The sequence below is a fragment of the Haliotis cracherodii genome, unplaced genomic scaffold, assembly GCF_022045235.1.
Source record: "Haliotis cracherodii isolate W230 unplaced genomic scaffold, xgHalCrac1.p SCAF_6, whole genome shotgun sequence".
NCBI classification, from domain to species: Eukaryota; Metazoa; Mollusca; class Gastropoda; order Lepetellida; family Haliotidae; genus Haliotis; species Haliotis cracherodii.
Genome location: NW_027266319.1, coordinates 12762491 through 12776016, shown reverse-complemented (window position 1 = coordinate 12776016; position 13526 = coordinate 12762491). Strand labels below are relative to the sequence as shown.

At 42.0% G+C, this 13526-nt stretch overlaps 1 protein-coding gene across 3 annotated transcripts; it reads right to left on the bottom strand.

The window, feature by feature from the left end:
- Nucleotides 1-1751: 1751 nt before the first annotated feature.
- Nucleotides 1752-12151, bottom strand: LOC139445992 (uncharacterized). Of its 3 annotated transcripts, none has more exons than XM_071227257.1 (7): nucleotides 12067-12151; nucleotides 8683-10266; nucleotides 5895-5990; nucleotides 5268-5361; nucleotides 3788-4251; nucleotides 3457-3518; nucleotides 1752-2341 (listed from the first exon to the last, which is right to left on the bottom strand). In XM_071227257.1, the coding sequence occupies exons 2-7, from the start codon at nucleotides 10259-10261 to the stop codon at nucleotides 2102-2104; spliced, it is 2535 nt and encodes an 844-aa protein (XP_071083358.1). In that variant the 5' UTR covers nucleotides 10262-10266; nucleotides 12067-12151; the 3' UTR covers nucleotides 1752-2101. The 3 variants fall into 3 exon arrangements, with proteins under 3 accessions (XP_071083358.1, XP_071083359.1, XP_071083360.1); XM_071227258.1 differs by lacking the exon at nucleotides 12067-12151 and adding an exon at nucleotides 10387-10412; XM_071227259.1 differs by lacking the exon at nucleotides 3457-3518 and having other exon boundaries at nucleotides 2162-2341.
- Nucleotides 12152-13526: the final 1375 nt, after the last annotated feature.

The following is a 13526-nucleotide window of genomic DNA, read 5'->3' as shown; positions in this document are numbered from 1 at the left end:
ATAGCTGGAATATTGCCGAGTGCGGCGTAAAACAACCAACCAACCAACCAACCATGCTCATGATGTGAATCACTGGATTATCTAGTCCAGACTCGTATATTTACAGGCCGCCATCATACAGCTGGAATATTGCGGCGAAACAACAACCACGTATAACTGAGTTTTGATCCTGTGATCGATATTATGAGTATTGGACCATCTTGTCGAGGACGATCCGATCCATTACCTGGCCTCATACGACCAGCATAGGTTGTCGGGAACCAATTCTAGCCCGGAAAGGGCGAGTCAAGGGTAAACTATGACCTACATGCTAATTTGTCTCTAAAATATAAATACATGTATATGTTTTGTATGTATAAGCTTAGCTAAAGTTATCTGGGGCCACCGGTGGCCCAGTCGTCTAATTCACGTGCAGAGGTACGACAGAAACCTATGATCGTGTGTTATACAAAAAATATATTGTACCTTTTTGAACAAAATAATTATGCTTCAGATCTTCGGATAATAATTTGCCTGTCAGAAAAATGACATTGCTAGCTGTCTCCCCGCCCTTCGTCCCAAGGCTGCATCTGAAACCATGAGACTAATCAGCCCAAATTTTTCTAAAGGTATCAAAGTGACTTCGTATTCTTTGTTGATGCTAATGGTCACAATTGTTAACCGAGTTGCCATTAAGTATCAAGTATCTCAACTGAAATGGCAAATTCCAGCATCTATACATGCAGCCACTCAATTAGTGTCAGATCATCAATGGCCAATATTATTATAACCTGTTCAGGCAACTGCTTTAGAATATCAAGGCTAAACGTCGCCGAAAACTCATTGAACGTCCACTATATTCACCATATTTGGCACCGTCATATTTCCACCTCTCCCCCAAACTTGAGTGAGTGAGTTGAGTTTAACGCCGCTTTTAACAGTATTCCAGTTATATCGCGGCGTGTCAGCTTAATGTGGGAGGAAAGCCCGAAGTGATGCAGGTCTTACCACTTCGGTGAAACCCACGAGCAAGGGTATGGTGCTGACAAACCTAGAAACATAATCGGGGCGAACCGTGATTCGAACCCACAATCATAGGTTTGTGGCGTGCCCAAGGGACGCAACTCTGCACAGCGAATCGCGGCGCCTTAAACGACTGGGCCACCCGTGCCCCACAAACATGAAGAAACAACTGTCTGACAAGCATTCTGCAAATGATGATGACATCATTTCTGTGAGTACGTTTTATAGGTTGAATCCGTCTACTTCAGTGGGCTGGTTGTTTGTTTGTTTGTTTGTTTGTTGTTTTACGCCGCACTCAGCAATATGCCAGCGGTCTGTAAATAATCGAGTCTGGACCAGACAATCCAGTGATTGATATCATGAGCATCGATCCACGCAATTGGGATACGATGACATGCTTCAACCAATTCAGCGAACCTGACCACCCGATCCCGTAAGTCGCCTCTTACGACAAGCAAAGTCGCCTTTTACGGCAAGCATGGTTGCTGAAGACCTATTTTAACCCGGATCTTCACGGGTCCTACTACAGATGTTGAAAAATAATTAGCAACCAGCTTCATCAACCTAAAGTAGTTCCGTTTCAGTTGTTTATATCCGCATTTACCATCATGAATTGTGTTTTGCCATAACCTATACGAATACCACGTTAAATAAAATATATAAGTTTTTTTTATTATATATGGCACAGTTGGTAGAAAGTAAATTACCAAATCACAAATTATATAAGTTTTTTTTATTATATATGGCACAGTTGGTAGAAAGTAAATTACCAAATCACAAATTAATGAAATAAAAAGTGACAAAATCTTTTCCGCAATCATAGTGAGTGACACCAGCAATATCACGGCGGGGGACACGCTGTACCCATGTCGGGAATCGAACCCGGGTCTTCGGCGTGACGAGCGAACGCTTTAACCACTTGCCTACCCGACCGCCGCCCCCGCAATCATAAGACATTTCTGCTAAAAGCAGAGTCCACTGTGCGATTCCCACTAAATAGTCGGTACCAAGTGTTCACAAATACACGAAAAGGCAAGTCAATTGTTCTGGATCATTAGGGAAAGCCCGTATTAGTCAACCGTTTACAGATGACGGTTTATTAGTCCAGGTCCGAGGCACAGAAATGGATATCAGGAGAGGCCCCAATACAAGTATCTTCCAACAGCTGCTTCCCTGCTTCTGTGTATACAAAAGCCCGTCTCGAGTCCTTACAAAACACGTTTGATGGAATGTTGATTGTATCATCAGTGGGCGTAGGTAGGTTTGTTCTCAAGTTCTTCTTCGTCCTTGGCAACTTGTTCCTTCCTAACCTTTCGGATGTGCTTGTTGATCCTTTGTCCTGAATAAAATAACATATCCATTTACGGTGTACAATTTATTGAATGTTTATATGAATGATTAGTCAAAGTATGTGCGTGTTTCTTGTTTCACACCACACTCAGCCACAGGGGCTTGCAACGCAAAAAGGGGCCCGCGATATGCCGTGCAGAGTTGCGTCCCTTGAGCACGCCAGAAACCTATGATTGTGGGTTCGAATCACGGTTCGCCCCGATTATGTTTCTAGGTTTGTCAGCACCATATCCGTCCTCGTTGGTTTCACCGAAGTGGTAAACGTCTGAGACCTGCATCACTTCGGGCTTTCCTCCCACATTAAGCTGACACGCCGCGATATAACTGGAATACTGTTAAAAGCGGCGTTAAACTCAACTCACTCACTGTAACGCAAAAATTAGCAGCAAGATATATATGGTCACTATTTAGTACTGTAAAACTCACTACACTCAACAAAATTCCAGCTATATCCCCGTGAAGATCCAGGTTAGAATTCAACAACCCATTCTTGTCGTAAGAGGCGACTAATGCGATCAGGCGGTCAGGCTCGCTGACTTGGTTGATGCATGACATCGTATCCCAATTGTGTAGATCGATGATAATGCCAATCATTGGATTGTCTGGTCTGGACTCGATTGATTACTTTCGCCATCATACAGTTGGAATAAAGTGCGGCTTTTAAAAAACAAACAATTAATCGAGTTTTGACCAGAACGTCCAGTGACTGATGTTATGAGCAATGATTTTGTTTGTTTGTTTGTTGTTTAACGCCGCACTCAGCAATATTCCAGCTATATGACGGCGGTCTGTAAATAATCGAGTCTGGACCAGACAATCAAGTGATAAATATCATTAAGAACGTTCCACGCATTTGGCATCGATGATATGCATCAACCAAGTCAGCGAGCCTGACCTCCCGAACCCGTTAGCTCTTACGACAAGCATAGTCGCCTTGTATGGCAGGTATGGGTTGCTGAAGACCTATTCTACCCCCGATCTTCACGGGTCTATGAAGCTATGATACTATGAAGCTAAATGTCTGTTAAAAGCAGATAGCTATTTTGTATCTTTTAGCTGTGTTTAAGTTATTTGGTTGAATCAAATAGCAGGTCTGTCCCTTACAGATGCATCACTGACAGTGTCCTCTTCATCATCTCTGTCCAGCATCTGAAGCAGGTCATCCCCTGAAACATAATCGGGGCGAACCAATCATATGTTTCTGGCGTGCCCAAGGGACGCAACTCTGAACAGCGAATCGCGGCGCCTTAGGCGACTGGGCTGCCCCCGCATTTAGTACAGATTTCTAATGATCAAAGAAATGTCGTTTTCATTTACAACATTTAAAAAACTCAAATGGACACTAGCGTTGATTACTGACGCAGGTTAATTTGAAATGATGTGTAATAACTGGCGCATTCGACACGAGACCTGATTATAAAAAAGGTGATGTTACCGCATCCCGCACTCCATCCCATTCCTCCAGCAGGCCCAGAAGGAAGGTTTGTGTCTGATGTTGGGACGCTTGGAGACTGAACTCTGGCGTCGGCAAACCCTCTTTCTCCAGATACCGGCATGGAAGACCCACCATCAGTATTTACGGGCTCGTTTTCTTGCAGCCAGTTGGGATTATTGTTTTTATTCGGTTGACTTGTTTGTGGTCTTGTCTTATCGGAGACTTGTCCATCTTGTGAGAATGCCTCACTGTTTAACAGTTGTTTAGGCGTTGTTTCGTCAAACCCGCCCTGTATCGATTCTGGAAATCCGTTGTGTCCTTGACTACCTCCACAATGGGGATGTTCGCATCTTTGGTTGGGGTCAGCGATTGAATAGGGTGGTGGAGGACTTTTAGGAGGAATGGTTGTTGGTGCGTCACTTCCACTGTGAATGTCAGGACTGGTTTCGGGAATGGCCTGACTTCTGCGCATTGAAAAAATAAGTTATTAATCTTGCTGCGTGTATGTCTACGTCTCCCCGTTTTGTGTGAGTGAGTTTGGTTTTCCAACGATATCACGGCGGGGAATACCAGAAATGGGCTTCACACATTGTACCCATGTCGGGAATCGAGCCTGGGTCTTCGGCGTGACGAGCGAACGCTTAACCACTAGGCCACCCCAATACCTCACTGCTTAAACATGTGCATCGATCCATACAATTGGGATACAATGACATGCATCAACCAAGTCAGGGAGCCTGACCACCCGATCGTGTTAGTCTCCTTACGACAAACATGGTCACCTTTTTCAGCAAGCATGGGTGCTGAAGACCTATTCTACCCCGGATCTTCACGGGTGCTGCTGTAAGTGGACACCACGCTTTAACCACTACAGACTCCAAAAGAGAACGATAAATTGCAAAATAACTCGAAGGGGACATACCAAGAGCTTTTGAAGCTCGTTTCAGGAATTTATTAATTGCATAAAAAGGCATTAATTGCATTAATTGCTCTTTCTGCTTCACTTCTAAAGAAATCATACACTTTCAACATCAACTGTTTAAAATCTGCTGAGTAGCGCATCTTGTCACTGAATGAACACGGTCACTGTGTAGCACGTGCAGACCGTGATTGCGCTGTTCCTTCCACGGTTTGTCCCCCCTACGTGTCATGTACACATTTCGATACAAAATTACATGATAATTTCTTAAAGAACTTCATCCGTCATGGGTCTTAAAATAAACAAAATTCAGATTTTGTTGGGTACAGGGTATTCATGGTCAAGTAACGTATTGATGTTTCGTACACTTTTCTGGATTTCGAGTTATTTTGCAATTCATCGTTCTCATTTGGAGTCTAACGGACTGTAGGCTACCTGACCGCCCCTCCCCGTTTTGAGATTCATAGGTGTTACTACAACTAACATTATCCTACGGCTGACTTGATAAGTTTGCGTGAATAAGCTATTAGAGAAATGCGTTGTATTTGGTTTGTCACCTACCCTGTTATCATCTGATTGGCACCTATCTGTACATTACTGCATCCAATAACAGTAATAGGAGCCTCAGTTCGCCTGTTTAGATTTCCTTGTGCACCTGCATCATCAAACGTGCAATACTTTTTATTTCTTTATTTCTTTATTTCTTTGTTGTTTAACGCCGCACTCAGCAATAGTCCAGCTATATGACGGCGGTCTGTAAATAATCGAGTCTGGATCAGACAATCCAGTGATTGACATCAAGAGCATCGATCCACGCAATTGGGATACGATGATATGCATCAACCAAGTCAGCGAGCCTGACCATCCGATCCCGTTAGTCGCCTCTTACGACAAGCAAGATTGTTAAACTGGTCAACTTGATCACTCATTAACTTTTGTTTTTTGTTTTTAACGCCACACAGCACTATTCCAGTTAAGTGATGGCTGCCTGTAAATAATCGAGTGGTCGATATTGTGAGCAACGATCCACGTCGAGGACACTGTGCCTGACCACACGTTCCATTTAGTCTCCTCTTACGACCAGCATTGGTTGTCAGGGGCCGATTCGAACCCGGAACCCGTAAACATAAATGTAAAATAAAAGACTTTTACACGTGACGCATACTGGCTGTTGGAAAAGTAGCAAACCTGGACGCCTCTGCAGTGGTGGCCCACTTTGAGAAGAATCATGAACTTCACGATGATAGTGAGTATGGTAATGAAGGTTCACAACCCCATAAGGCTCTGAAACAGATTGTGGTGTAAATCAATTAAATCCAAGGAATCTTACGTATAGCTGGGATATGGAAATCTTATTGCTGGTCTAGAGTGGGTGAGTGTATGCGTGCGTGCGTGTGAATGTGCGTGAAAGACTGTATGGTGTGTGTATGTCTTAATAATAATAATAAAAATAATACCGTATTCGACCTAATGAGCGCCCACGGCGATATTTGCTGATATATAGGCAAGTGAACAATCCCAATTAGCACCCCTTCCGATTGATCAATGTACACAAGACTTATTTATTCGTGTATAATACGTGTGTTATATGCATCCTTAATTATGAGAAATCAGATTCTGAAAAAAAAATATCTGTCGTATATAAACATTTCAGGCCGTCAGCATAAACCACGAAATTTACGATCTTTCAACTCTGTTGTTTTTCACCAAAATAATATTCTAATAAGAGCCCCCTATTTCTAATTTTGAGAGCGCCCTTTCCGCTTATTATGTCGAGTACGGTAATAATAATAATAATAATAATAATAATAATAATAATAATAATAATTCTACAACTTTTGCACACATTTATTTGTCTTGTAATCCTTTCATGATGGAAACAAGGCATTCCACAGTTTTCTTGAACGAGCCAAGGATGTGGGACATAATAATGTCAATTTTGATTGTGTTGATGCTTCTGTACTGCTGGGCGGTACAGAAATGAGTATCAACCAAGCGAGGTACCATATCAAATCGCTCCAGACTGAACGACCACGGCATCCAGTTTATGTGCAGTGTGTTGAGAAGTTGAGCAACCCTGCAGAGTCCTTCGCTTGGATGAAGTCGGCTGGCCTGAAAAGCGAAACAGAAGGCTTTCTGTTTGCTGCTCAGGACCAGTCATTTCTCACTCGAAACCGTCAATGTGTGATTTTCACCAAAATGTAAATATGAAATGTAGATTATGTAATGAATTTAATGAGACTGTCCAGGACATTGTCAGTGGATGCCCAGCTTTGACACAAACACAGTATCTTAAGCGACATGATAGAGTGACTCATTTTATTACCGTCTTCGCCATTTTTGTGGTTTTGACACAAAGGTCCATCCATATGGTGGCCGAGAGGGGACATCGCTTTCTCGCTCTATCGCTTTCTCGCTCTATCGCTTTCTCGCTTTCTCGCTTTCTCGCTCTATCGCTTTATCGCTCTATCGCTTTATCGCTTTCTCGCTTTATGGCTTTATCGCTTTCTCGCGGTTAAGCAGTATCCCCTCTTGACCACTACAGGGGCCGCAAGCGATAGAGCGATAAAGCGAGAAAGCGATAAAGCGAGAAAGCGATAGAGCGATAAAGCGAGAAAGCGATAGAGCGATAAAGCGAGAAAGCGATGTCCCCTCTCAGCCACCATACATCCATGGTACGACCCAGAATATGTAGAGAGCGTTATGGAAAATGATAAATACAAAATGCTTTGGAATAGGCCCGTATATAGCCTCAGACGTATCCAGGCCAACAAACCTGATCTTGTCCTTTTAGATAAATCCAATGAAATTATTTAAATTTTCTGTCCCTTTTGACACTAATGTGATTGACAAGATTCAGAAAAAAGCCATTGCAAATATGCAGACCTCGCTTTCGAAATGTCATGCATGCATCCCAAGTACCAAGCTGTCCGACTCCCCATTGTTTTCTGTGCCTTAGGTTTGATACCTTCCAATCTGCTGACTGACATTGAGAGAGTACCCAGGTTTGCTACCAGTAACACAGCCCAATCTAGGTGGTCCAGTCGTCTAAGGCGCCGCGATTCGCTGTGCAGAGCTGCGTCCCTTGGGTACACCAGAAACCTATGATTGTGGGTTTGAATCACGGTTCGCCCCGATTATGTTTCTAGGTTTGTCAGCACCCTACCCGTGCTCGTGGGTTTCACCGAAGTGGTAAACGTCTGAGACCTGCATCACTTCGGGCTTTCCTCCCACATTAAGCTGACACGTCGCGATATAACTGGAATACTGTTAAAAGCGGTGTTAAACCCAACTCACTCACTCTGATAATCTGGGTAATGTAGAAGGCTGCAGTGTTGGGGAGTCTTCTGACACATTCTCCGAAAAGTTCTGGGTGGGTTTGACCAGGCAGCGTTTCCTGGGAGAAGTCCCATTCGCTGTCTGTGCTGCGTGTAGAGGGGGCAAGGACCCAGAGCTGATGGTGATCTGCTTCAAGATGACAGCCTCATTCCTACCCTTGGCAAGATAAGTGTAAAAATGTATGCCCCCAGGAAGTTGTTTTATATGTAAATACGTGAATGTGCTTGTATAAAGATATGTACGTTACCACGTGAGAGCACGCGTGCATTTTATTACGAACACCTACATGTGTGTGCATTTGGTATGTGCCTGTGTATGCTTTTTGTGTGTGCGTGTGTGTGTATGTGTGTGCGTGCGGGTGTGTCTTTTAGTATGTATTGTGTTGTGTATATTATTATTATCATTATTATTCATGTCTTATGATTTGAATTTTATCATTCATGTCTTATACGCCCAAGAAGGCTGGAAATTGGTATAATTTTTGTCTTGTATGTTTTTATATGTAAATGCCATTTTAAGACAAATAAACAATTTATCTCAGCCTAACCACCCTGACTGTGCCAGGATCACCCAAACCCTCTTTGCTGCATTTTCTAATTTTAATCTGAACCAATGCTATAAAAAGAAGTATCAGTACCTTTCTCACCATCTCCAAACTTGGGGTCATTTGGGGCCGCACATCTCGCTGTAGGTGTGTGAGCCTGTCCTTTGTGCGTCAGTACCTGCTCTGTCATTGTCCCGTGCTCATTTCTCTGCACCAAGGATGTAGTGCCATCTTTGTTTTGAACGTGAGCTTTCAACGGATGAGCAGCCATGTGTTTTCCATTCGCCCCAGCCAACAATGACTCCGTGGTTTGAGTAGACTCTGTGCCTTTTCCATCGTAATTTGGAGGGACATTTCTGTCGGTAGGTTCAGAATCGGAGGAAGAGTTACGGGTGTATATCTGATCTGTAGTGTTTTGCGAATCTTTGTTCGGTACTGAAGCGTAGGAGGTATCTGTGATCAGATTATCCCGCGCCAAATCGGATTCCACAATCGAGCCTTCGTCTGTCTCGCTCCCTGAACTTAGAAGTGTATTTCGTGTACCTGGGCCCTGTTCCTCTCTAAACCCTGAAGTTTGAAGTGGAAGATTTCTTTCTTCCTCCGTAAATCTGTTTTCAGGAGTATTCATATTCGGGGAATTATCGATATTTTTAGAAACTCCATCTTGTGAAACGTAACTATCACCTACGCCAGAAGGATGACTACCGACGCTTGGGTTCATGTAATTGTCGGCAGTGTCCTTACGTTTAGCCATGGCAGAGTCAGGTGACTGATTATTGTTCCTCTCACTGGTCGATTTCCCACTTGCTACAAAACCTGAAGATTCATTGGTTATTTGTTGATCAGTAAAACATTCATTTGGTGTTGCCATGGCTTCATTTTGTTGACTTGAATGAGTACTGGCACCATTGTAATTATCGTAGACGCCAACATTTTCAGCAGCGTGGTGACTTAAAGATAACAGTCTTACTGCTGCGTTACTGTCCAAATGTGAACGTTCGGATGGAAGGTCGCTCTCCTGGCTTTGCTGATGGGCTGGTTGAACCGATACAGCAATGTTGGCAACGTAAGGAGATCCTTGGGACTGCGTAGAACTGTAACCAACATTACGTCTTTGACGTCTGTATTCTCGCTCTCGCCGTTTTCTATACGGAATGTGGTATTCCAGTAATATTCTGATGCTTCGCTGAAAGTAATTCGAATCTTTGTCGTACCATTCCACAGGCGTGATGGTGGAGAGGCCACTAGGTGGGTGGTCCTTTCTCTCTTTTTCTAAATAGAGAGGTCTGACACAGCATTCGAGCCCGGGGTGACACTTCCTTGCCAGTCTAGTATTGCCAATCGCCTCATCCTTGATTAACCTTGCCACCTCAGCATCATGAAGATTCTCAGTTGCCAACACAAGTATCAGAGTGGCTACCTTTGTTAAGTTTTTACCTGCATCAATGTGTGACGATGTACCAGGTAGGTCAGTGTACAAACAAACCTTTGGTTTCTCTTCGTGTACTAAAGTTAGTTGTTCCATTTCATCAAGTATTTCCAAGGCACGGTGTTTATCTGTTTCGGCAAACAGTAAGGCCACGTCATAGTGTTTAGTCTCTGCCTGTCCATCAGGTGAAGAAGTTTCCAAAAGCGCGTCAACCTCAATATCACTATTGTCACCTGTGTCCATTTTCGCTGTGAATATAAAGTGATATACTGTTCTAAACTGTGTTTACCAACATGAATAAAACTGTTACCTTTATAGTTAGTTCAATGCTGTGGACTATAGGTTATATACTTCATTATAATTATTACCTTTCAGAATATGTCACAAGTTAAACAATGTATATATAATCTGATACTTACGAGTGACTGAAAAACATATCACTACTAATGTGCAGCTACCTTCTGTTATGTTATTTCAAAAGCAGTAATTAAATATAAGGCGGCATACCTTTGTAATTTGTATTCACTCTGTAACGGTAAGTTCAAACATTGGATATTTAAATTGATATTATGTCTGTAACTTGAAGAGGATTAGCAGGAAAATATACATTTGTAAGGAATTAAATATTTATTTTCATTTGAGAGGGTAGGATACACAAGGAGAGTAGATGTAAAAACAGATATTTCTCTTTTTAAATTAGGACTATGATATTTATCTTAACTTATTTGTGTAAAACACAATGTATTTTGTGGCAGACAATGTTTTTAACAGTCTGAAGCAAACTTTTTTCGAGCATTTACAGGGATATTTTTTCGCCAATCAAACCACAATTAAAATTACCATGTCAAGTAATTTATATGTTAATAAAGCAAGTGGTATCCTTTAGGTTAGGTGTATATTGCCGAAACAAAAAAACAGAACAATTTGTGGTAAAATGGGAACAACTTAACAGAAAAGTTTAGAATTTATATTTAATGTGTGGCGTGTGATAACGTTCTGGATAAAACACTCCTAACTCCGACCACAATCAGAGCAGGACCTGTGAAGATCCGGGGTAGAATAGGTCTTCAGCAACCCATGCTTGCTGTAAAAGGCGACTATGCCTGTCGTAAGAGGCGAGTTATGGGATAGGGTGGTCAGGCTCGCTGACTTGGTTGATGCATGTCATCGATCCCAATGGATCGTGGATCGATGCTCATGATGTCAGTCACTGGATTGTCTGGTCCAGACTCGATTATTTACAGACCGCCGTCATATAGCTGGAATATTGCTGAGTACGGCGTTAAACAACAAACAAACAAACAAGCAATCATAGCAGGCTTTAGGACTGCCCTATCTTAATGACATGGATTATTTTATTGTAATTCAATTAACTTTAACTTCATTCATGTCTTCTGAATTAAATGAGTTTATATGATATAACGACAATACGACACGAGAGTGACAGAGAAATGAAATATGCGCCGGATGAATAAACCCGGATGCGATCAGCTGGTCGGCTTGACCTATAAAATCATTCTTACTTTCGGTTTACCCTGAATATAGGTCGCGACCATTTTGTGGAATTCTGATTTTCACACGAACGCATCAATCGTACTAAGTATCGTCAAACATCTTGGTATCTTTCAAAAAATATACTATCTGGCGTCCTTCATGTTTGTATATCAAGTCTCATATTAGTTTCCCATAACTGATAAGAGTCATGCAATGAACACGGGACATGCCATAGTGTTTGTCGTTTCAGTTTAATCTCGGGGATAATCCTTTTAGCTGTGCCGCTGATCGGCACAGCTCCCTCAGATGACGAGACACTTCTCTCCAAACATAACAATAAACAACAATAAACAATAACCAAGTGATTGTCGTGTGAGATCGATTACATTTGTATATGGACAGGCTAGGTAACACCTCGGCAACATACGTGTGTTGGGAAACAGTAGACTAAAAATAAATTACGGAATATAAATATATGTGGATAAATACCCACGTATTGCCTTAAATGTATACGGTTTCCTCTTATCTCTTGGAATCTAAAACAACGAACTCACCAGCCCTTCTTGGTCATGTCATTATCTGAGTTAATCACTGATCATCAGGTATGTAGGTCCAGGGTATAAGAACATATTTTAACGCAGGTGGCGCTGTGCAGTTCTATTTCTAAAGATGGAATACGGATTTCCCCTTCTATTTATATACACTGGGGATTTCTACCTAATATTTGATAGTGATTCATGGTTGATTCATAAGCAATGCTCAGGATATAGTCGGAATCGTACAATGGACTCTGCTTTTCTTAAAACGACGGAAAGGGTTTTCTCGCTTTCATTAAAGGAATGCTACGTTTCTTGATTGGTAACCTTGACATCGGTGTTTTCTCTAGGATGAGGGGCGGTCGGGTAGCCTAGTGGTTAAAGCGTCCGCTCGTCACGCCGAAGACCCAGGTTCGATTCCCATGGCTGCAATGTGTAAAGCTCATTTCTGGTGTCCCCGGTCGGGATATTTCTGGAATATCGCAAAAAGCGACATAAAATCTCACTCACTCTCTGGCATGACTGGCTCAGTAGATACATATAGCGTAGCCTTCACATCAGCTGCCTCAGATATCAAATAATTATGTCAGGTTACATGTAAGTGAAGGGCATAGTGTTGTCACTCAAGTCTGAATCCGTGAAGATCCGGGGTAGAATAGATCTTCAGCAACCCATGCTTGCCGTAAAAGGCGACTATACTTTTTCGAAAGAGGTGACTAAGGGATCGGGTGGTCAGGCTCGCCGACTCTGTTGATGCGTGTCATCGATCCCAATTGCGTGGATCGATGCTCATGATGTCAGTCACTGGATTGTCTGGTCCAGACCCGATTATTTACAGACCGCCATCATATAGCTGGAATATTGCTGAGTGCGGTGTTAAACAACAAACAAACAAACAAATCATGATGTCAATCACTGGATTGTCTGGTCCAGACCCGATTATTTACAGACCGTCGTCACATAGCTGGAATAAAGCTGAGTGCGTCGTTAAACAACAAACAGTCGAGCCCGATGTGAATAGAAAAAATATGTTACATTTCAACTATAAGTGCCTTGTGTCAACTCAGCAGATATATGAACAACATTTTCATAAACAAGATGATAAATTATGAGTCGTTTGTCAAACAATTAACATTGTGATATAGCATGAATACTGTTACAAGCAGTGTTAAATCAGACGAGCTAATTCAAACGATTAAATTAAGTTGCAGCAATTAATCAGGAAAAACATAACTTTTAAATAATTCAATCATGACCGATTGTAATATTTATGTTTTTCCTTCATATAAGCTTTCAAATATGTTCATATTATCAGAAATCAATGAATTACAGAATGAATGAAATATAAACTGATAAAATATGTATACAAAATAGCTGGTTCAGCACATCCTTACTCTTCAAAATTGTATATCACTGAACAAATGTGAACTTTTGTACCTAGTTAAGATCCGGGGTAGTATCGGTCTTCAGCAACCCCT

Bases quoted from the DNA above. Each gene is read 5' to 3' on its own strand.
- LOC139445992 (XM_071227257.1), bottom strand. From the start codon at position 10,261: ATGGACACAGGTGACAATAGTGATATTGAGGTTGACGCGCTTTTGGAA. The intron at 5,362-5,894 runs GTTTGCTACTTT...TTGATGATGCAG, and splicing joins ACCACTGCAGAGGCGTCCAG to GTGCACAAGGAAATCTAAAC. The intron at 3,519-3,787 runs GTAACATCACCT...ATTATGTTTCAG, and splicing joins GGGATGGAGTGCGGGATGCG to GGGATGACCTGCTTCAGATG.